This window comes from Mizuhopecten yessoensis, unplaced genomic scaffold (assembly GCF_002113885.1).
Source record: "Mizuhopecten yessoensis strain PY_sf001 unplaced genomic scaffold, ASM211388v2 scaffold1313, whole genome shotgun sequence".
Lineage (NCBI taxonomy): Eukaryota > Metazoa > Mollusca > Bivalvia > Pectinida > Pectinidae > Mizuhopecten > Mizuhopecten yessoensis.
This window is the reverse complement of record NW_018403984.1, coordinates 1,262,083-1,286,151: the sequence shown is the minus strand read 5'-3', so window position 1 is coordinate 1,286,151 and position 24,069 is coordinate 1,262,083. Positions and strand designations below refer to the sequence as shown.

General features: G+C 38.1%; 2 protein-coding genes and 1 non-coding gene across 3 annotated transcripts in view; 1 reads left to right on the top strand and 2 right to left on the bottom strand.

Annotated features, from left to right (window-relative positions):
- Positions 1 to 1,610: 1,610 nt before the first annotated feature.
- On the bottom strand, positions 1,611 to 1,693 carry Trnal-uaa. Its single transcript has one exon. It is a non-coding gene; the product is annotated as a tRNA-Leu (tRNA).
- A 483-nt stretch (positions 1,694 to 2,176) lies between these two features.
- On the top strand, positions 2,177 to 9,230 carry LOC110459630 (proteasome subunit beta type-3-like). Its single transcript, XM_021511978.1, has 6 exons — positions 2,177 to 2,344; positions 3,355 to 3,539; positions 5,199 to 5,306; positions 6,775 to 6,952; positions 7,330 to 7,424; positions 8,549 to 9,230. Exons 1-6 carry the CDS (start codon positions 2,342 to 2,344, stop codon positions 8,595 to 8,597), a joined length of 618 nt encoding a protein of 205 aa, XP_021367653.1. The 5' UTR covers positions 2,177 to 2,341; the 3' UTR covers positions 8,598 to 9,230.
- A 3,951-nt stretch (positions 9,231 to 13,181) lies between these two features.
- LOC110459609 (polypeptide N-acetylgalactosaminyltransferase 5-like) overlaps positions 13,182 to 24,069 on the bottom strand; it is a 27,838-nt gene continuing 16,950 nt past the window's right edge. Inside the window, exons 10-12 of the mRNA XM_021511958.1 lie at positions 22,894 to 22,989; positions 15,349 to 15,477; positions 13,182 to 14,870 (exon numbers count right to left, since the gene is read on the bottom strand). Coding sequence (XP_021367633.1) covers positions 14,682 to 14,870; positions 15,349 to 15,477; positions 22,894 to 22,989 — 414 coding nt within the window. The 3' untranslated portion in view covers positions 13,182 to 14,681. The remainder of the gene's footprint in view (positions 14,871 to 15,348; positions 15,478 to 22,893; positions 22,990 to 24,069) is intronic.

The window sequence follows — 24,069 nt, the reverse complement described above, 5'->3', positions numbered from 1 at the left end:
GATAGTCCCGTCCTGTGATCGTCACACTTGATAGTCCCGTGTCCCGCCCTGTGATCGCCACACTGTATAGTCCCGTCCTGTAATCGTCACACTTGATAGTCCCGTGTCCCGTCCTGTGATCGTCACACTGTATAGTCCCGTCCTGTGATCGTGACACTTGATAGTCCCGCGTCCCGTCCTGTGATCGTCACAGTTGATAGTCCCGTGTCCCGTCATGTGATCGTCACACTTGATAGTCCCGTCCTGTGATCGTCACACTTGATAGTCCCGTGTCCCGTCCTGTGATCGTCACACTGTATAGTCCCGTCATGTAAACGTTACACTGGACTTCCTGTCTTGTAATCGTCATTCTAGAGTCTCGTCACGGTCCTGTAATCATCACATTGTACAGTCAAGCGTTCATTAAGTTCCAAAATAATACTGTTGTGCGAATTTCTAAAAAAAAAGATTGAAAGAGTGGGTAAATAAGGCTAAAACCAGAGTGATTCGTGGACTTTTGACACAATTCATTCTCCTAAATTTTATATTGCCCAGAAATGTACATCCTAAACAACATGAAACAGTACACAACTATATATATATTACGGGTTTCCTGTCTTTTTGTGATTTTTAAATTACGCTGTTGACATTTATACATGCGCATAATATCATTAAAGAAACTAATCATTCTTTATACTTTGATTTAAAGTCTCCAACTGTTTACCATACAACACAATAATTGTTTCCACATTACATTGGGAAAGGGGTAAAATTTGAAGTTTCTGACGTGATTCACACTATGTGCGTCAACCTCTGACGTTACGTTATTGTAGGTGAAAAGAAATAAGACAATATTCTCAGAGGGCGTAACATTTCAATGTTAAAATAGATTTAAAATGACACATGAAAAATAAAAGTTAGGAGAGATGATTTCATAAAAAAATGGATTTCAAGAGGTTGAAATAAAGGTTATGACGTCATACTATTAACCCAGCATGACGTCAACACTGAGGTTAAAACTTGATCGGCCTTGGTGGCAAAGACATTTAACGTAAAATCCATGCGGCACGCAGAGGGTTAATTACTGACGCCGTTGCTAGGACCTCTAACGCTCACATTTTCCCGCGAAAACACGCTGTTCTCTCTACCGCCACTACCCAGAGACGTATAATTGCTTTAAATATGTCGCTGACTACTCTAATGTATCAAGAGAGAAAAACAGCTTTTATATTTCAATATCAACTCCATGATCGACAGTAATCTGGCTTATGGTCGGGTGGCACAGTGGATAGCGCACTTCAGTTCGTTTTCCCGATTGGATTTGAAAAGGTTTGGGTCACCTTCCCCCGACCGCGTGGGGTTTCTCGGGTATTTCCTCCAACATAAGCCCCCATCCCCCACCCCACCCCACCCCCAACTTCCGGGCCAACAAGAGTGATTAATATAATAAGTTGAAATAACTTGTTTCATAATTGTTGCAAAATAAATATAGTATTTTTATATAAACACTGAATTGAAAGCGCACGGCGTATAATTATTGCTAAAAAGAGAATGGGTACCGTAATAGTTGAGATGAAGTTGATACTGGCATGAAATACCTCTGAGATCACGTGAATTATAACGAAAAATACTAGTACGGGTGGGGTTCGAACCCACGCGGAGAGAGCTCCATTGGAACTTAAGTCCAACGCCTTAACCACTCGGCCACCGTACTGCATGATGGGATTGAGGGAAATACAAATTACTGGCATGGGTTATATTACCAGTAACTGATGATGAAATAATAGACCTACATGTACTTTTATTTTGACAGCTGGGCTGCTGAGTTTATCCCAAAACTCATTTTAAACTCACTTTGAAATTGTATTTAACATTTTCAATTTAATTAGATATTTACATTGCCATTTTAACTATTTTTGACTGTTTGGAAAGTATTTGATAAGTCCGTGACATCATCATCATGATTTAACTTTTTTTTGTGGTAGAAAAAGTAATCTATATCTTCAAACGAAGTGTGTTTCAATTCAATTATTTGTGGAATCCTGAATGTTTAAGTAACAAAAGCCTTTCAAGCTGGATCACTGTTAACACGACAAAGAAGTTTACAGTTGCAAATACAACATAAAAGATTCACATTCTGGATTAGTTAATGTCAATAATATATTCGAAGATAACGACTGTGTGTAATGTTCATAAACAGAGTTGTGTCCCTTCGTCGGTAATTCTTCACCGCCATACTGCCCATAGTGACTTGCATGTTGCCGGCTAGAACGCGAATAACCTTTTAAACTACCTGGACTGGTGGATTCAATAACACAGAATATTTTATAGTGTCAAGCTCGCGACTTAATACACGTGGACAATGGTGAGTTTATGGAAAATGTGTTTTGGTCACACAAATCACAACGATCCGGTTTTGTGACTGAATGTTCGGTCTGTAATCTACGCGTTTTTGTTATTGATGTGTACTGTTTTAAAGTCTTTCGGTAAATAGATGATATATATTCTAAACGTATGCTTTACTATATACTAGACCTAGTAATGTCCAACTTCTTAATGTATTAGGGTTTTTGCGTTTGAAACCATCAACACACATTTGGATATAGTAATCTTGCATTTGGGCAACTGCTTCTTCTTGATACGAGGGCTCCATCAGTTTGATGATTATGCCATCGGAGTAAAATTTGATTATACCATTTGAGTAAAATTTGTATTACTGATATGGAGAATAAAGTGAAATAAAAACACACGAAGTTCTTTTTAAAACTTGGAGCAAAAAAGGCCGTTATTCTTTCAACTAAATCCAGTAAGTAACACAACGAATTGTACACAAAAAGTTATCAGATGTCTTACTTTTGGTGAAAATGACAAACAATATCACTGATTTTGTTCTCCATTGACTTCAGTGTCAATGGGATCAATCTGTGCAAATGTGACAGGTGAGCATGATTTTGTCTGTGTGCTACTGCTATACATGTATAGCTACTCTACAACACACTATATAAAGCAATGGAGGGGCATACCATCTGTCATTTCCACAAAGGTTTAGACAACTGAATTAACATTATTTTGCACACAAGTGCATCTCATTGTATCTTTTATTGGAATATGTTGAAAGAATGATGCCCGTCTTTGTTCATTATGTTTAAAGGAACTTTGTGTATTTCCATTTCGCTTTATTCCCCATTTCAGTAATAAAATTGTTACTCAAATGAGTAACTGTTCCCCAAATGCAGGATTATTACCTTTATAAGCTGTTGTGCCCAACCTGATTAATACTTGTGATAAAACCATGCAGATTGTATTTATTCCAACGTTAACTGGAGATATCCATTTGTACAGAAGACTCTATTTTAATTTCTGTTTTTTTTTTAGAGTATCCTCGAGTACAATGGTGCAGCTATCATTGCCATGAAGGGAAAGAACTGTGTGGCAATTGCTGCTGACAGGAGGTTTGGAATACAGGCTCAAACTGTTAGCACAAACTTTCAGAAAATGTTTGAGATGGGACCAAGACTGTACATAGGGTTACCAGGCCTGGCAACGGATGTGCAAACGGTGTATGTGTCAAAGTTTCATTGTTTTACAGTAATGAATAGCATTTAGCCACAGTTGCCAATGACATTAAAAAGATCATTACCTTTAAGTTGGATGCTTTAGCAGCAAGCTGAATTGCCAATTACATTAAAAAGATCATTACCTTTAAGTTGGATGCTTTAGCAGCAAGCTGAATTGCCAATTACATTAAAAAGATCATTACCTTTAAGTTGGATGCTTTAGCAGCAAGCTGAATTGCCAATTACATTAAAAAGATCATTACCTTTAAGTTGGATGCTTTAGCAGCAAGCTGAATTGCCAATTACATTAAAAAGATCATTACCTTTAAGTTGGATGCTTTAGCAGCAAGCTGAATTGCCAATTACATTAAAAAGATCATTACCTTTAAGTTGGATGCTTTAGCAGCAAGCTGAATTGCCAATTACATTAAAAAGATCATTACCTTTAAGTTGGATGCTTTAGCAGCAAGCTGAATTGCCAATTACATTAAAAAGATCATTACCTTTAAAGTTGAATGCTTAGCAGCAAGCTGATATATTAAGCACTCTTTTGCAAAGAACAATTAATTTCAATACTTTTCCAATTGAAATATGTATGTACACTACACAGTCAAACTTTGATGTTTTAAACTTTGTGGGACCATTGAGAAAAAATTGAAAGTTGTAGACTTCGACTCACAAGTGTTGAACATCAAAGATCAAGATTTTGTACACAAGACAGAATGTGATTTGTATGTGATGAAACACAGACTAAGAAATTTAATTTGAAATGTATAAATATAGATTTACAATAATAACTAAATAAGAATAGTACACTACTGTAGATTGCATGGTGATCTTATCAAGTTTTATATTTCTTCATTTATCAGTTAGATTTCCCCTTTGTTGTAGTGTTTTCAAAAAAGGAATTAAAACTAAATTATATGGATATCATTTTTTTTTTTTTTTACAAAAGTAGGTTAATAACGTCATTAGTCAATATATAAAACACATACATAGTCATGTACATACCATTTTTTTCGACTTTGGTCAATGTTTATGATTCAAAAGTAATTCTGGTGAATGTTTCTTGCAGAGTAATCACTGCTAACGGATTATCACCTTGTGTCATAATAATTCACACTGCTGTATTTGAGAAAATAATAGTGAGTTAATCAGTGTCAGTTTATTTCCTGTAAATAATTAGGTGAATGTATTAAAATTAAATGACTGCAGGACATTTCATTACTCTCATACAGGTTCATTTTTCACTTCAAATTATAAGTTGTAATTTTCAATGTTTTCATAATTAATTGACTCATAAAAGTTTGATTCACGAATAGAATATAAGTAGTGTTATTACTGTAATAAAAAGGGAGAAATCTTGACCTTGCCACAATTCGAAGTGCAATTTATGGAAGTTTGACTAGTTGTAAAATTCTTCACGCAAATTTATATACAAATATGGATCCAGAAACATGGATACTTTTCCTTAGAGAATTTCAAATGGGATCAAACATAGACTTTTAAATATGTTCATTCTTCAGTATCACCAGTGATCATAGGGCATTTCTAAAAGTTAGGTCCTTATATACAGGCAATAAGCATAGAAATCTCAGGAATATAACAACAAATATAATTTACAATTGTACCACATTAAATTTTTTTTTTTATTATTTGCAGTGCTCAAAAATTACAATTCCGTGTGAATCTGTATGAACTTCGTGAAAACAGGAGACTTAAACCAAAGACATTCATGAGTATGGTATCCAATTTGTTATATGAAAGGAGGTAAGTACTAAAATACACAGTACAATCAAGTACTAAAATACACAGTACAATCAATTCAGTACGTCAAATTTACGTGTTAAATGTAAATAACAAACAACCTATTAACCTACTGTAAAATTTAAAACATAATCGTAATATTTTAACTTTTTGAGAAAATGTTCTTGAATTGTGTATGTAGCATTATATTGTTAAAACTGATATGGCTGTTTCAACACTGATCATAAAAGAGGACTTCAGTACTACGTACTGACAAACATATAGTACGTACAGTCCCTACTCTGCTGATCAGTTTCGGTGGCCATGCATGGTAGTTACGATTCATTGCTCATTGGCTTGCCAAGAGATCTATAGCAGGGGTGGAATTAACTGCTGGCCAGCTGTGGCCAGTGGTCATGTAGGTTTTTCAACAAGCTATCCTGCTGGGCCAGTAGATATTTTCTAAATTCATATATAAATCTGAAATTTCAGCAGATTTGAAAAGCGTTATTTTAAGCCCAGAATGCACTAGAATACACAACAGAGCTTCTAGATTTCCGAATTTTCATGGGAGGGGGCATGTAAATGTGTAAATGATCCTGGATTTCCCTAGTATTGAGCGCCTGCAGCCCTTGTTGGACCAGTGAATTTTTATTTTAACTGGACCTTAGGGCCTGTACAACCCTATATTTTTTTTTAATTCCACCCCTGCTATAGCCACTAACATCATCAAATACACGACCAATGAAACTACAGACCTGCAGCTATAGAATGACATCGTTCTAAAATTGACAAAAAGAGAAAGCTATAGAACATTAACTCATTCACCCCTGAAGACACTTTTGAACTGATCTTCAAATTCAAAAGTTAGAATATAGTTCATTATGAAATTTCAGGGGTGAATAAGTTAAAGTTCAGACACACAAGGGTTGTTACATTTCAGAAACATCTCTTCAATAAAGGTGTTGATATTATATATATATCCAGCAGTAAAATTTAAATAAATACCATGACCTTCAGTAATTTGCTTAATGATCTGTACCATGGTATTAAGTTTTTTGAAGCAACCAGAATTTGTATTATGTATGTATATATACCAACAATTAACTACAATTGTGAACATTTTTTCAAATGCTCCATTGGCAGTTCCAAAGAGTTGAATATTAAATTGAATCAATTTATGGTGTTGAAGCAGCTCATCTCTCCCTCAATTCCCCACATCTTTTCCCCAATTACTGTGACTCGAGCTACATGACAGTACTCCTTCACACTGAACATCACAGTGTGGGTACTGGGTATGTGAGAGTAACAAAGGAATCTTGTTTATGCTGTGAGTACGTGGCTCAAATTCAGTCTCAATTAAATTTGTACTTATTATATTTGACACCACTATCAGATCCTCAATAATCTTCCTAAACATTATTTGTAAGCTCAACGAGACAATACAAAATCAGCTGGAACTACACTCATATGTATTTATTTACTCCTTCAGGTTTGGTCCATATTTTGTTGAACCTGTTATTGCTGGTCTTGATGCGAAGACTAACGAACCTTACATTGCATCGATGGATCTGATTGGCTGTCCCATGGTGACCGATGAATTTGTTGTCAGTGGTACCTGCTCCGAACAAATGTATGGAATGTGTGAATCACTATGGAAACCAGATATGGTGAGTTATTGTGTCATGGTAAACTCCAGCTCTATAATAATCATGATGATAATTACTAAATGCTTTCAATTATAGATTTTAATCAAACCATGTTTCATATGTAGTTGAAGATTTATGTATACAAAAGTTAAACACATCCAATATTGTGCACAAACAGTAAACCATATGATACAAATGACTGAAATTAGCTAAATGTATCAGTATCACAATAGTAAAACACAGTAAAATGTTTTCTCTAATAGTAATCCTAAAGTCAGAATTATCTGTATTGGTCACCCTAATGGTAATGTATATGATATACTCAAACATTATACTTCTCTATGCAGTGTTTTGCAATAGAAAATCATATTAAATGAGTTGAATGCTTGTAATGACAGGGACCAAAGGAACTTCTGGACACGATATCCCAAGCCTTACAGAGTGCTGTAGACCGAGACGCAGTGTCAGGATGGGGCTGCATGGTCCATATCATGTAAGTTTATATCTGTACAGTTCTTTCTCTCATTTCCCTGTGTGTAAGATAGAGCTGTCCAGGGAAATAAAGGGGTGTAGGAAATTTCTATCTTGCACCCCATTTCACGTGACGTGACGTCACAATTGCTCAACAATGACCTGACGACACAAATTTGGAAAACACTGATGCCGCAATGCGGAAAAGGTGACATGATGAAATTAAAACCTTTTACTACATATTTACCGTACAGGTTAGAAATTTGTGAAATATTTTTCTGTGCAAACGTTGTTTGCAAATATGGGATATGCTTAACATGGCTTATTGGCTGGCTAATTCGTTTTCGTCTAAAAAGCTCAGGGGGGGATTTTATATTTTCAGAATGATGGCCAGTCCAAATGCAATTTCATGGTTTCTGAGCTTATTCTGGTGATTGGAATGAGAGAAAAATACTCTTTCATGCCCAAGGGTGTAGGATCGGGAAATTACACCCTCATGATTTTCAAATTTGATAAAAAACCTCGGCAAAGCCTCAGATTTCACCAAATTTGAAAATTCTTTGGGTGGAATTTCCCTATCTTACACCCCTGGGCATGAAAGAGTCTTATAATCTTATCTCAAGTCGTGGGAAAATGTGTTTTAAAGAAAAAAGTCATACTGTGCTGTAAATGGAGATAATTGTGAATAAAAATGTAACTAATAGTTATGGATGCTGGACTTTCGGGTGTAGAATTCAGTGTGGGAAGATGCCTAGGTTTTCCCTGTACCTGCAAACCAACATAAAATGTCATGCTATTGTATAAAATGTCCAAATCTCCATATGATAGGAACACATGTTCACTTAACATGAAGTAATTATCCAGCAATAAGCCGATGTCTGGTAATAAGCCTGTCCAAATAATTTGCTGTTCAGTATAAATGCAAACTGCCATTATCCTGTATAAGCCCACTTCTTTGAGTCCAAGATTATATGTTTTTCTCCTTAGTTTAATGGTGAATAAATACGGCAATAGTTGCAATGTGTGATTTTTAATTGGTCTCTTAAGACAACTGGTCTTTCAAACAGATTTTTTTTTGTATTTGTAAATCCATCAATTCATTTGTCGTAATGTTATTTTTAGAATATGGAATCTTGTTTATTTCAGAGAGAAAGACAAGGTTACAACGACAGAACTTAAAGGAAGGATGGACTAGGAATATCATATGTTTTTCATAGACATTTCACAACTACAATCTTTGTCTGTTCTTTACCTGTGACATTTGACCTGTGAACAAGAAGGACTCACCCCACACCATTCGTACATCGGGTGTGAACTGCTTCAAAGGATGGTTTCATATAGATATAACGAAAGGATAGAAGACATCAAGTTGTTATCTGAGATGGTTGATGCTTCTACTTTATCATTTGAAACTTTTGATAATAAACAATTTAGCTACTGGTTACACATAGAATGTCATTATGTATCGATTTCTCTCAGACTCTTGAATAACATCTGTTCATTGATTTGGTCATACTAGCAAAAAAAAGATTATCTGATGTTAAGTGTAACTATAAGGAATCCACTGTGAGGGTTTGTATATTACACACAAGTCAGACAGGAGCTGTTCCATCTAATAGAAAGAGAGTAGATCAATCCTACATATCTGTATGGTTGTGTCATTAGTTGACACATACTTATAACCAAGAAATAGTGCATCATTTAGTGATATTCAAACAAAAAGTGCTAGCACAGTAACGGTGAATGACTGTATGTATGGTTGGTGAACACATGTTCAATACATAAGAATGAATCGGTGTATGAAAATAAAAAACTTTCAATAAACTAAGTTGTGTTTATCTTGATATTTACCTCCCCTTAATTATATCACGGATTATATGAACACAGTGTGTCGTTGTGAAAAGGTTTTACTTCCCATTTTAAACATGGTTTATACGTACCAAACGCACAATTACCCAACAAAGCGTTGGTCCTAGTGAGAAGCTTTTGTACCATATTTACCATCGCCTAGTAATCTTGCCATATGACCCTGCCAGATTATATTGGTGATCTATATGAGCTATGAATGCCACAGACTAGTTATGGGAAAAAATGTAATTCTGGCATGTTTCAAACCACTGCAACGTTGCAGCTCTGTTTTAAAACATGGATGAGAAGTATTTAACATTAAATTGTATTTGGTAAATATAACCAATGAACTGCTTTAAATTGGCATTGAAATTGATTGCATGTCAACTGGAAGATTACAATTTGCATGTGTAGTTTGTTCTTCCAAAGGCATTCATGTATTGAATATGAATGCCAATTAAAAGCTGCACTTATAATCATGTCACAAAATATGTTAAATTCACTCCCAGACATTATCAATGGGAACAGAAGAAGATGGATTCTTGTATTGAAGACATGAAATGTATTGGATAGTGTTTCGTGTGACTAAGTGGTTCATGTACTTTTCAATTCAAAGAAGATTACATAGTGCAAGAGTACCGCGGGGCGGAACAATATACTCCCGTCGAATGCCATATAGTATTATATACTTTCTTACATTGAAATAAGATCTGCATCATTCTAAGAGTGGTTAGCTGACGTGCTATAAAAAAAAATAGGAGAAAATCTCCCGACAAAAGATCAAATACTGAAATGAACAAAGGGCAATAACTTTTGCAAAAATCGTCGAATAAAAATTCTTTTAAGGGAGACACAACTTATATCATGATTATAATGTATACCAAGTTTCAAAGAGATCCGTTGAAAAAATGTAGGAGGAGATTGCCGGACAAAAATCAAATACTGAAATACATTGTCGAATTAATTATTTTTTTCCAGGAAACAACATGATTATCCGTCAAAAAATGTAGGAGGAGATTGCCGGACAAAAATCAAATACTGAAATACATTGTCGAATCAAAATTCTTTTCAAGGAAACACAACAACATATGATTATCCGTCAAAAAATGTAGGAGGAGATTGCCGGACAAAAAAATCCAATACTGAAATGAACAAAGGGCAATTTCTTTTGGAAAGATTGTCGAATCAAAATTCTTTTAAGGGAGACACAACTTCATATCATGATTATAATGCATACCAAGTTTCAAAGTGATCCGTTGAAAAATGTAGGAGAAGATTGCCGGACAAAAATGAAATACTGAAATAAACAAAGGGCAATAACTTTTGCTAAAATTGTCGAATCAAAATTCTTTTCAATTTAGCCCACTAAGTTTCAAAGAAATCCCGTCAAAAAATGTAGGAGGAGATTGCCGGACAAAAAAATCAAATACTGAAATGAACAAAGGGCCATTACTTTTGGAAAAAAATGTCGAATCAAAATTCTTTTTTAAGGGCGACACAACTTCATATCATGATCACAATGTATAGCAAGTTTCAAAGAGAAAAATGTAGGAGGAGATTGCCGGACAAACAAACGTTTACGCCGGACGGACGGACGGACAAACCCATACCATAATCCTCCCGTCAAATTGACGGGCGTATAAAAATGATCACCCGAAATACATGTGAACGAAGATAAACACATTTGAAAATTTTGTTTGTAGATGGAGAAAGCCAGAGTAAACATTCGACTGCACCATATGGTAAACGTTCCGAAAAATATGTAGATACAGCGAAAAGAAAAAAGTGACTAAAACCCTTTATAAAGTTACAACTTGAGGCTAAAACGAATATTTTTAGTATTCATGTAAACCGTCACCGAATCAATTTCAACTGCATATTTGACCATTTTGAAATAACATGGAACTACTTAATGTTCTAGATAGGTGTTTCATTCACACATTGGTCACTTCACTCGATACAGATGTCGGAACAACATTTGGTTCTAACCAGGCGCTAAATAAAACTTCTGTTTTAGAACCTAGAAGAGCACGTCACCCTCTGTCAACCAACAATGCCACAAAGGTACCAAACACGTCTACCATGGCATAGAAACAGAGCAGCAATGTCACAAAGGTACCAAACATGTCGACCATGGCATAGAAACAGAGCAGCAATGTCATAAAGGTACCAAACACGGCTACCATGGCATAGAAACAGAGCAGCAATGTCACAAAGGTACCAAACACGTCTACCATGGCATAGAAACAGATGTTTCGGAAACTTCGAGCTGTTGTCAGAAAGTCAAATTCTAGCTTCATTCTTGAAAATATGTTCATACTTGCAGCCATGTTGATCATTTTTTTACTTAAGATGACTGATTTCTGTATTTAGTGTACATTATTCTTAATCTTTTCATGACGCCAAGTTTTTATGTTGGTTTTTTTTAATTGTGAGCGATATCAATAATTATCAATCTGTTACATGGCTTCGTTAACCACATAGATATTCTGTAATACTGGTCACCAAGGACTGAGAGAAATAACTTAAACAATCACATTGGTCATCATGTTCAGCGCGGTCATAAAAGCTGCACTTACATCTTGTATTCTCTTAGCTTTCCGGGTCACAAAAAAACCCGATTCAAATTGCTTATTTATAAAAATCTGACAAATTTCTTACACTTCCCTTACAAATGCAAATAGCCATATTTGGAACATGTATTAATATAATAGTAAAGGTATTAGTTACGCAAAAATATGTATATGATCACAAGATAAACAAATCCTAAAGTATATCTAAATATTGCTTTGATGTTTAATAAAAGATTAACAATGTACTACAACTTTATTGACATTATAAATAGATTAAATAAGCTTATACACACACACCTTCTCTTTTTTACATTTTCGCTTTGAAAATCATAATGGAGTATAATTATCTACAGGATATATCGCTACATAGCTAGCATTGGTATCAAAATGATTGTAACTGATACGCATTCGTTTTACAAATGACATGACCCGTTGTTATTTTTCTGACTTATTTGAAATCCAAGGTGCCCGCCTTGGCCTCGTATTGGCATCTCGGTTTTCTTTTGACAACAGAATGTTCTCCGATTGTCTGAGATGTCAACCAATCTTGATATGAATAAAACTCCGACGATCTACATTGATATATTGAGATATAAGTAAATAACAAAAAGTGAACAGATATTGGCATTGATGCTCCAGGAATCTAGGCTGTGGTATACATATAAGGTCTATATACTATAGCTTCCTGTTGCCTGTCATTTACTTCCTTGTCTATGCTGTCGACTACTTCAGTTTATGCTGACGTGTTGATTATTTATATATAAGCAACTATATTTATGTAGGAATATCCTACTCCTGTCCTCCACGGATTTCTATTCCCAGTCCTGCGTAATTTACATTTTTGTATTATATTTCGCTAATATTGACAGAATCATAAATAGCATATATCATACTTATCATTAGTCTCTTGATGCAGCAACGGATAGCCCAAGCTTGATATGCTTTGTGTTGAAATGCACAGGGTCCTTCAGACCGTTGGATGCTTCAACAATGGGATATCAGTGGCGTCCATGACTGTTGACATGGTCAGTTCGTTTTGAGATTTAGTGTGGCTATTATTTTTCATGTATGCCAAAGGAAATGTCAAAGAGGGTTGAATGCATGGTGCCGATAATTCCTTTTCATTTCTTAACGCATGGTTTCGTGTCATAATGTTTTTCGTTCGTTTGGTATTACTCTCGATTCCAGTTTTCTTTTCATATTGAATTTGTGTGTCTTTTGTCCTTATGTGTTGATACAGACTTTTATTTTACTCTGATAGATTAACAAAATCGTGTTGCATTCCTCGATAATCAGCCATGTGTGCGCTTCGCATAGCATAGCTGTGCTGTCATATTTTCTTCAGGGCGAGGGCATAATAAAAAGGAATAATGTTGCGATAATTGTTGGAAGTTTTAGCCTTTGAGTTGGAAATTGAAGCTCATATGACCCTTTGCATTTACTTTTGACTTTCATTTTATTTTCTAATGTAATAATAGTTCTACAGAATTATAATTTTATATTTTACTACTACCTTTTGTTAATAAATACATATTCGTGAAGGTCATGTCGGGTGTACTGACAAGGTAATACAATTACCCTGACGTTACATGTTTAAATTCAGTCTAACGTGTATGTGTCTAGGACGACAAATGGAATGGTGTACGTTAATGCTGAACTGCTACCAACATTTTGAACATTAAAAGCTCAAGTTTTTCTATAGTCATCTGCATGTAAATAAAATACCATATTTTGACCCTTGTCAGCTTTACTCCTTTTTTTTTCTAGACAAGGACTAATTGATAAAACCCGAAAGCACATTTCATGATAAACTCTCGTCGTAATTTATGGGAAAAAATCAAGCTTTAGGTTAAGGCCCACTGAAACAAGTCAAAATTCCTCTTTTAATCATTCATATTTTTTTTTTATATTTTACAACAGTTATAAAACACGTTTCTAAAGCTGTTATTAATCACTCTTATTCGACTGTGCTTTGAAAACGATCGCTGAAACAACAAAAATATTTTAAGACAATTTTAATGATACTTCAGACACATTTAAGTAAACAATCACACATAGATATTATTGTAGCATCTTATGCTTACTTTAGTATCTAGATCAGTAACACTTATACACCAACCATATCGTTTAAATGTCGTGACGTACATTTGTTATTACCATACTTGCATGTTGAAAACAATAAGAACAGTTGAAATTTTGGTTGATAAACCCCGCATATAATACCGTAGACTTCCGTATTCTCTATGAATACCAATTACATATACATTTAATCTAGCTTTGTGATTACTTTCACGGGAGAAAGCAAGAATGACAAAATTAACAGTTTTGGTCCAACTAGTCATATATACAGTTCTACATTGGATTACGAAATCACAATAGAAGCACTCAACAGCAGAAAATGTACTCATTACGAATTTGAGTTGCTGATAAAAAGGCAAAGGTGAATGTCAAAGTAACCACTGTATACTGTGATGTGAGGAATTCAAAGACATTTTTTTATCTATATTAAACTGTACAACTGCAATTCTTTTGATCGCCAGTTCCGTTTTAGCTGTCCGTAGATTGCAATTGCCGTCATTCCTTTCCACCTTTTCGCAACTCTTCTCTGAAGCTCTATAATAGTGATTATGATGAATAAATTTTGAGAGATGGTATCATATTCGCTATCGTTTGCGCAGCAGCTTTCATTTCCACGTTTTTGAATTTCTTCTATTTATCTTTGTTACTTTGTAACAAAATTCTAATGAATCAAGTTATGAATGACGTTATCGTATTATATGTAGTTTGTGTAGCAGCACTCCACATTATTTATGTTGATGAAACGATTTCAATCTTGACTTCCACATCTATAGCACACGTTACTGTATAAACTTGTTTCTAACTCCAGTTCCTAAATACGATGTTTTCCCGGAAATGATGTCGGCTAGTTTTCTAGTCCATGTCCACTTTTGAGTTGACGAAGATGAACAAGGGTTCAGCTTTAATTTCTGTTTGCCTTCCGTCACATCAAGACAAAGGTTAGTTCCCCGTACCACGAAATGATTATCCTGTAAAAAAATAATGACGATTACTGTCGTGTTACTAATATTATTATATATATAAACGTATACATATAGTTTACAAAACGTAACATGCACATCTGAGCGTTGCAATTAAAACAAGAGTCAAGACCATGATGCGCAAGCTATCTAATTGGAGATCTCATTAAACTTGAACACGAATGATTAACTTAGCTTCATTATTACCGGAAATCATTATTCCTTTTTTAACATGCGGATACCGGGATCATACGGCGGAGCATTGGGATCAACTTGAAAAATCACGGGCGTTTAATAAGGCAAATCGTTCAATCACGAAAATTGTAAGTTTACTAAAAGCATCCGTACTTAAGTAATAATTCATACACACACGCTTCCGTTGGGTCACTATAATAACTAAAACTGAGATTAACGTGAGCAATAAAAAGACACCAAATCGAACATGTAATACAGCAATCAGAAATGTAGATCATTGTATGGTACTTACATCTGTGTAGTCCCAAAACCGTAATTGTCTTTCAGCACACACGTTCCATACGACGACGCGTTCCTCCTCCCTGGCTACCAGGCACACGTCCTTCATCCTCACCTCACCGTTCTTAAAGTATCTGAAGTACTGCAAGTACAAAAATACACTTGGCTCTACTTATACACTTAAAATCCTTCTTCTGAAGACAACAATGCCATTCGTATAATGTATATTGTAAAACTGTAAATGTTTTGCAGCGTGGAAATACGCGTTAATTAGTGCAAAAATATCAAAACGCATATATATATATAAAGCTTCCAGAACTATTGCCAACGCGAAAATCCCACACCTCGATCAGTATAAACAGTCACACCGCGATCAGTATAAACAGTCACATCGCGATCAGTATGAACAGTCACACCGCGATCAGTATACACAGTCACACCGCGATCAGTATACACAGTCACACTGCGATCAGTATACACAGTCACACCGCGATCAGTATACACAGTCACACCGCGATCAGTATACACAATCACACTGCGATCGGTATACACAGTCACACGGCGATCAGTATACACAGTCACACTGCGATCAGTATACACAGTCACACTGCAATCAGTATAAACAGTCACACCGTGATCAGTTTAAATAGTCACACCGCGATCAGTATGAACAGTCACACCGCGATAAGTATAAACAGTCACACCGTGATCAGTATGAACAGTCACACCGCGATCAATATAAACAGTCACACCGCAATCAGTATGAACAGTCACACTGTGATCAGTATGAACAGTCACACCGCGATCAGTATGAACAGTTACACCGCGATCAGGATGAACAGTCACACCGCGATCAGTATGAACAGTTACACCGCGATCAGGATGAACAGTCACACCGCGATCAGTATGAACAGTCCCACCGCGATCAGTATGAACAGTCACACCGCGATAAGTATAAACAGTCACACCGTGATCAGTATAAATAGTTACACCGCGATCATTATAAACAGTCACACCGTGATCAGTTTAAATAGTCACTCCGCGATCAGTATAAACACTCGCACCGCGATCAGTATAAACAGTCACACCGCGATCAGTATGAACAATCACACCGCGATCAGTATGAACAGTCACACTGCGATCAGTATGAACAGTCACACTGCGATCAGTATGAACAGTCACATCGCGATCAGTATGAACAGTCAAACCACGATCAGTATAAACAGTCACTCCGCGATCAGTATGAACAGTCACACCGCGATCAGTATGAACAGTCACACCGCGATTAGTATAAACAGTAATACCGCGATCAGTATAAACAGTCACTCCGCGATGATTATGAACAGTCACACCGCCATCAGTATAAACAGTCACACCGCGATAAGTATAAACAGTCACACCGTGATCAGTATGAACAGTCACACTGCAATCAGTATGATCAGTCACACCGCGATCAGTATAAACAGTAATACCGCGATCAGTATAAACAGTCACTCCGCGATCAGTATGAACAGTCACACCGCGATCAGTATACACAGTCACACCGTGATCAGTATGAACAGTCACACTGCAATCAGTATGAACAGTCACACCGCGATCAGTATAAACAGTCACACCGCAATCAGTATGAACAGTCACACCACGATCAGTATAAACAGTCACTCCGCGATCAGTATGAACAGTCTATAAACAGTCACACCGCGATCAGTATAAACAGTCACTCCGCGATGATTATGAACAGTCACACCGCGATCAGTATAAAAAGTCACACTGTGATCAGTTTGAACACTCACACCGCGATCAGTATACACAGTCACACCGCAATCAGTATGAACAGTCACACCACGATCAGTATAAACAGTCACACCGCGATCAGTATAAACAGTCACACCCCGATCAATATGAACAGTCACACCGCGATCAGTATGAACAGTCACATTGCGATCAGTATGAACAGTCACACTGCGATCAGTATAAAAAGTCACACCGCGAATAGTATAAACAGTCACACCGCAATCAGTATAAACAGTCACACCGCGATCAGTATAAACAGTCACTCCGCAATCAGTATGAACAGTCACACCACGATCAGTATAAACAGTCACACCGCGATCAGTATGAATAGTCACACCGCGATCAGTATAAACAGTCACACCCCGATCAATATGAACAGTCACACCGCGATCAGTATGAACACTCACACCGCGATCAGTATACACAGTCACACCGCGATCAGTATACACCAGTCACACCGCGATCAGTATACACAGTCACACCGCGATCAGTATACACCAGTCACACCGCGATCAGTATACACAGTCACACTGCGACCAGTATAAACAGTCACATCGTGTTCAGTTTAAATAGTCACACCGCGATCAGTATGAACAGTCACACCACGATCAGTATAAACAGTCACTCCGCGATCAGTATGAACAGTCACACCGCGATCAGGATGAACAGGCACACCGCGATCAGTATACACAGTCACACCGCGATCAGTATACACCAGTCACACCGCGATCAGTATACACAGTCACACTGCGACCAGTATAAACAGTCACATCGTGTTCAGTTTAAATAGTCACACCGCGATCAGTATGAACAGTCACACTGCGATCAGTATGAACAGTCAAACCACGATCAGTATAAACAGTCACTCCGCGATCAGTATGAACAGTCACACCGCGATAAGTATAAACAGTCACACCGTGATCAGTATAAATAGTTACACCGCGATCAGTATAAACAGTCACACTGTGATCAGTTTAAATAGTCACTCCGCGATCAGTATAAACACTCACACCGCGATCAGTATAAACAGTCACACCGCGATCAGTATGGACAGTCACACCGCGATCAGTATGAACAGTCACATTGCGATCAGTATGAACAGTCACACTGCGATCAGTATGAACAGTCAAACCACGATCAGTATAAACAGTCACTCCGCGATCAGTATGAACAGTCACACCGCGATCAGTATGAACAGTCACACCGCGATTAGTATAAACAGTCACACCGCGATCAGTATAAACAGTCACACCGCGATCAGTATACACGGTCACACCGATATCAGTTTAAACAGTCACACCGCGATCATTATGAACAGTCACACCGCGATCAGTATAAAAAGTCACACTGTGATCAGTATGAACACTCACACCGCGATCAGTATACACAGTCACACCGCGATCAGTATGAACAGTCACACTGTGATCAGTATGAACAGTCACACCGCGATCAGTATAAACAGTCACTCCGCGATCAGTATACACAGTTACACTGCGACCAGTATAAACAGTCACACCGTGTTCAGTTTAAATAGTCACACCGCGATTAGTATGAGCAGTCACTCCGCGATTAGTATAAACAGTCACACCGTGTTCAGTTTAAATAGTCTCCCCGCGATCAGTATACACGGTCACCCCGATATCAGTATAAACAGTCACATCGCAATCAGTATGAACAGTCACACCACGATCAGTATGAGTATAAACAGTCACACCGCGATAAGTATAACCAGTCACACCGTGATCAGTATGAACAGTCACACCGCAATCAGTATAAACAGTATACACAGTCACACCGCGATCAGAATGAACAGTCACACTGTGATCAGTATGAACAGTCACAACGCGATCAGTATGAACAGTCACTCCTCGATCAGTATACACATTTACAATGCGACCAGTATAAACAGTCACACCGTGTTCAGTTTAAATAGTCACACCGCGAACAGTATAAACAGTCACACCGCTATCAGTATAAACAGTCACTCCTCGATCAGTATACACATTTACAATGCGACCAGTATAAACAGTCACACCGTGTTCAGTTTAAATAGTCACACCGCGATCAGAATAAACACTCACACCGCGATCATTATAAACAGTCACACCGCGATCAATATACACAGTCACACCGCGATCAGAATGAACAGTCACACTGTGATCAGTATGAACACTCACCCCGCGATCAGTATACACAGTCAGCCACGATCAGTATGAACAGTCACATTGCCATCAGTATGAACAGTCAAACCACGATCAGTATAAAGAGTCACTCCGCGATCAGTATGAACAGTCGCACCGCGATCAGTATGAACAGTAACACCGCGATCAGTATACACAATCACACTGCGATCGGTATACACAGTCACACGGCGATCAGTCTACACAGTCACACTGCGATCAGTATACACAGTCACACTGGGATAGGTATAAACAGTCACACCGTGATCAGTATAAACAGGCACTCCGCGATCAGTATGAACAGTCGCTCCGCGATTAGTATAAACAGTCACACCGCGAACAGTATAAACAGTCACAAAGCAATCAGTATAAACAGTAACACCGCGATCAGTATACACAATCACACTGCGATCGGTATACACAGTCACACGGCGATCAGTATGAACAGTCAAACCACGATCAGTATAAACAGCCACTCCGCGATCAGTATGAACAGCCACACCGCGATCAGTGTACACAGTCCCACCGCGATCAGTATAAACAGTTACACCGCGATCAGTATAAACAGTCCCTCCTCGATCAGTATACACAGTTACACTGCGACCAGTATAAACAGTCACACCGTGATCAGTTTAAATAGTAACACCGCGATCAGTATACACAATCACACTGCGATCGGTATACACAGTCACACGGCGATCAGTCTACACAGTCACACTGCGATCAGTATGAACAGTCAAACCACGATCAGTATAAAAAGTCACTCCGCGAACAGTATGAACAGTCACACCGCTATCAGTATAAACAGTCACACCACGATCAGTATGAACAGTCACAACGCGATCAGTATGAACAGTCAAACCGCGATCAGTATGAACAGTTACACCGCGATCAGTATAAACATCACTCCGCGATCAGTATGAACAGCCACACCGCGATCAGTGTACACAGTCCCACCGCGATCAGTATACACGGTCACACCGATATCAGTATAAACAGTCACCCCGCGATCAGTATACACAGTCCCACCGCGATCAGTATACACGGTCACCCCGATATCAGTATAAACAGTCACCCCGCGATCAGTATGAACAGTCGCTCCGCGATTAGTATAAACAGTCACACCGTGTTCAGTTTAAATAGTCTCCCCGCGATCAGTATACACGGTCACACCGATATCAGTATAAACAGTCACCCCGCGATCAGTATACACGGTCACACCGATATCAGTAAAAACAGTCACACCGCGATCAGAATGAACAGTCACACTGTGATCAGTATGAACAGTCACAACGCGATCAGTATAAACAGTCAATCCTCGATCAGTATACACAGTTACACTGCGACCAGAATAAACAGTCACACCGTGATCAGATTAAATAGTCACACCGCGATCAGAATAAACACTCACACCGCGATCATTATAAACAGTCACACCGCGATCCATATGAACAGTCACACCGCGATTAGTATGAGCAGTCACTCCGCGATTAGTATAAACAGTCACACCGTGATCAGTATGAACAGTCACGCCGCGATCAGTATAAACAGTCCCTCCTCGATCAGTATACACAGTTACACTGCGACCAGAATAAACAGTCACACCGTGTTCAGTTTAAATAGTCTCCCCGCGATCAGTATACACGGTCACCCCGATATCAGTATAAACAGTCACCCCGCGATCAGTATACACAGTCAGCCACGATCAGTATGAACAGTCACAACGCGATCAGTATGAACAGTCAAACCGCGATATGTATAAATTATTACCCAATATATAAATTAGAATTAGTGAATTTTGACTGTTTCTTGGTTTTTTTTGTCCAATTTCGGCTGGAGGGGTGAAACAGTCAAAACTGTTTTCCCGGTCAGAGCGAACTGTTACCCGTCGCGAATTCGATGCGCAGAAATGTCCCCTGGAGAGGCCCGTTGAAGCGTTTATTTTACTTCAGCATTGATACTAAAATATCTTTTATGTAATAAAAAAATAAATTGTTTCAATACTATTAGGGAAACAGTCAAAACTACCATCCCTCGGTAGGGGGACACCCTGGACACAGTCACACTGCGACCAGTATAAACAGTCACACCGTGATCAGTTTAAATAGTCCCACCGCGATCAGTATACACGGTCACACCGATATCAGTTTAAACAGTCACACCGCGATCATTATGAACAGCCACACCGCGATCAGTATACACGGTCACACCGATATCAGTTTAAACAGTCACACCGCGATCAATATACACAGTCACACCGCGATCAGCATAAACACTCACACCGCGATCATTATAAACAGTCACACCGCGAACAGTATAAACAGTCACACCGCTATCAGTATGAACAGTCACACCACGATTAGTATGAACAGTCACAACGCGATCAGTATAAACAGTCACAGCGCAATCAGTATAAACAGTCACACCGAAATCAGTATGAACAGTCACACTGTGATCAGTATGAACACTCACACCGCGATCAATATACATCAGTATGAACAGTCACACCACGATCAGTATGAACAGTCACAACGCGATCAGTATAAACAGTCAATCCTCGATCAGTATACACAGTTACACTGCGACCAGAATAAACAGTCACACCGTGTTCAGTTTAAATAGTCACACCGCGAACAGTATAAACAGTCACAAAGCAATCAGTATAAACAGTAACACCGATCCCACACCTCGATAAGTATAAACAGTCACAGTATGAACAGTCACACTGCGATCATTATAAACAGTCACACCGCGATCAGTATGAACAGTCACACTGCGATCAGTATGAACAGTCAAACCGCGATCTGTATAAATTATTACCCAATATATAAATTAGAATTAGTCAATTTTGACTGTTTCTGGGTTTTTTTTGTCCAATTTCGGCTGTAGGGGTGAAACAGTCAAAACTGTTTTCCCGGTCAGAGCGAACTGTTACCCGGCGCGAATTCGATGCGCAGAAATGTCCCCTTGAGAGCCCCGTTGAAGCGTTTATTTTACTTCAGCATTGATACTAAAATATCTTTTATGTAATAAAAAAATAAATTGTTTCAATACTATTAGGGAAACAGTCAAAACTACCATCCCTCGGTAGGGGGACGCCCTGGGGAACTGTTTGCCCGAGGCCGCTAGGCCGAAGGCAAACAGTTCCCCAGGACTTCCCCCTACTTCGGGATGATAGTTTTGACTGTTTCCCTAATAGCATTGAAACACTTGTATACACAGCCACACCGAAATCAGTATAAACAGTCACACCGCGATCAGTATAAACAGTCACAACGCGATCAGTATATAAACAGTCACATCGCAGTATAAACAGTCACACCGCAGTATAAACAGTCACACCGCGATCAGTATACACAGTCACACCGCGATCAGTATACACAGTCAGATCGCGATCAGTATAATCAGCAACACCGCGATCAGTATACACAGTCGCAACGTACTCTTTCAACGTGCGAGGTTTTCCACTTTTACTATATTTTCCTAAGAAGATACGTTACACACAATTTAGCTGTAGATGTATGACATTACATGAATGCATGTTGTGACAATGCTGCCATCGTGTGTGTTGCTATAACACTAACCTCGTTTCCACCTAGCCCGTGACAAGGCTGAGCCTTGGGGAATGCTGGAGCCTGACCCATGCTATCCAAACATTGGTCATATGCAACATTGCGGACCTGAGTAATAAATAAATAAAAAAAGCATTAAGTATGCATCAAATAGGATAGTTTAGAACCAACGATCATGCATACATTGTAGTATGCATGCAAAACACTATAAATGACGTGTAGATCCTGCTTACAGATGCCAAGGTATACTAACTGCATCCTCGATCCTCCAGGGGTTATGCTCACTTACGCTCTCTGAACCCCTGGAATATGTCATAGTAAAATCGAAGGCTCAGTGTGCACCACCTTTTGGATGGGACAAGAAGACTAGTTTGATCCTCTAAAATCTTGCGATCGCATAACAGTAAAAGTCCCTTGCTTTGAGGTCGGATGTCGCTCCGCTGTAATCTTCAAAGGACAGGTATCAGCCTAGCGATTGGTCATGAATTATTACCCGATACCTATCAAATAGCTAGCCACTTGCCTTCAATTTTGCTTTGACATATTCTAGGGGTGCATAGAACGAAAGTAGGATGTACCTAATAATAGTATAAAATTGTTACTAGAAATACGATTTTTTTTTAATATTTGTTAAGTCGGTGCAAAATGCTGAACAAAATTGATAAAAGAAATGGCTGCACCATTTGACCATTTCACTCATTAAGGACTTACTACTGAAACTAAATATCAAAAGTAAAATATGTTCCAAACACATGTAGATTTACCCAAAAAGAGGAAACGTGCTTATAAAATATTAACATGGTGTTAATGCTATTTTAACTACTTGTGTAGCTGATAAGCCGTCACATAATCAAACCTGCTTCCATTCGCTAATTGTTAGTCTGGTTAGGCTTATCTGAATTATGAAATGGGGACACACAATAACCAGTTAAGGAATTGGGGACACACATTAAGTAGTTAAGAAATAGGGGGGACACACAGTAAGTAGTTAAGAAATGCGGACACACAGTAAGGAGTTAAGAAATGGGGGACACACAGTAAGTTGTTAAGAAATGGGGGACACACAGTAAGTAGTTAAGAAATGGGGGACACACAGTAAGTAGTTAAAATATGGGGGACACACAGTAAGTTGTTAAGAAATGGGGGACACACAGTAAGTCGTTAAGAAATGGGGGACACACAGTAAGT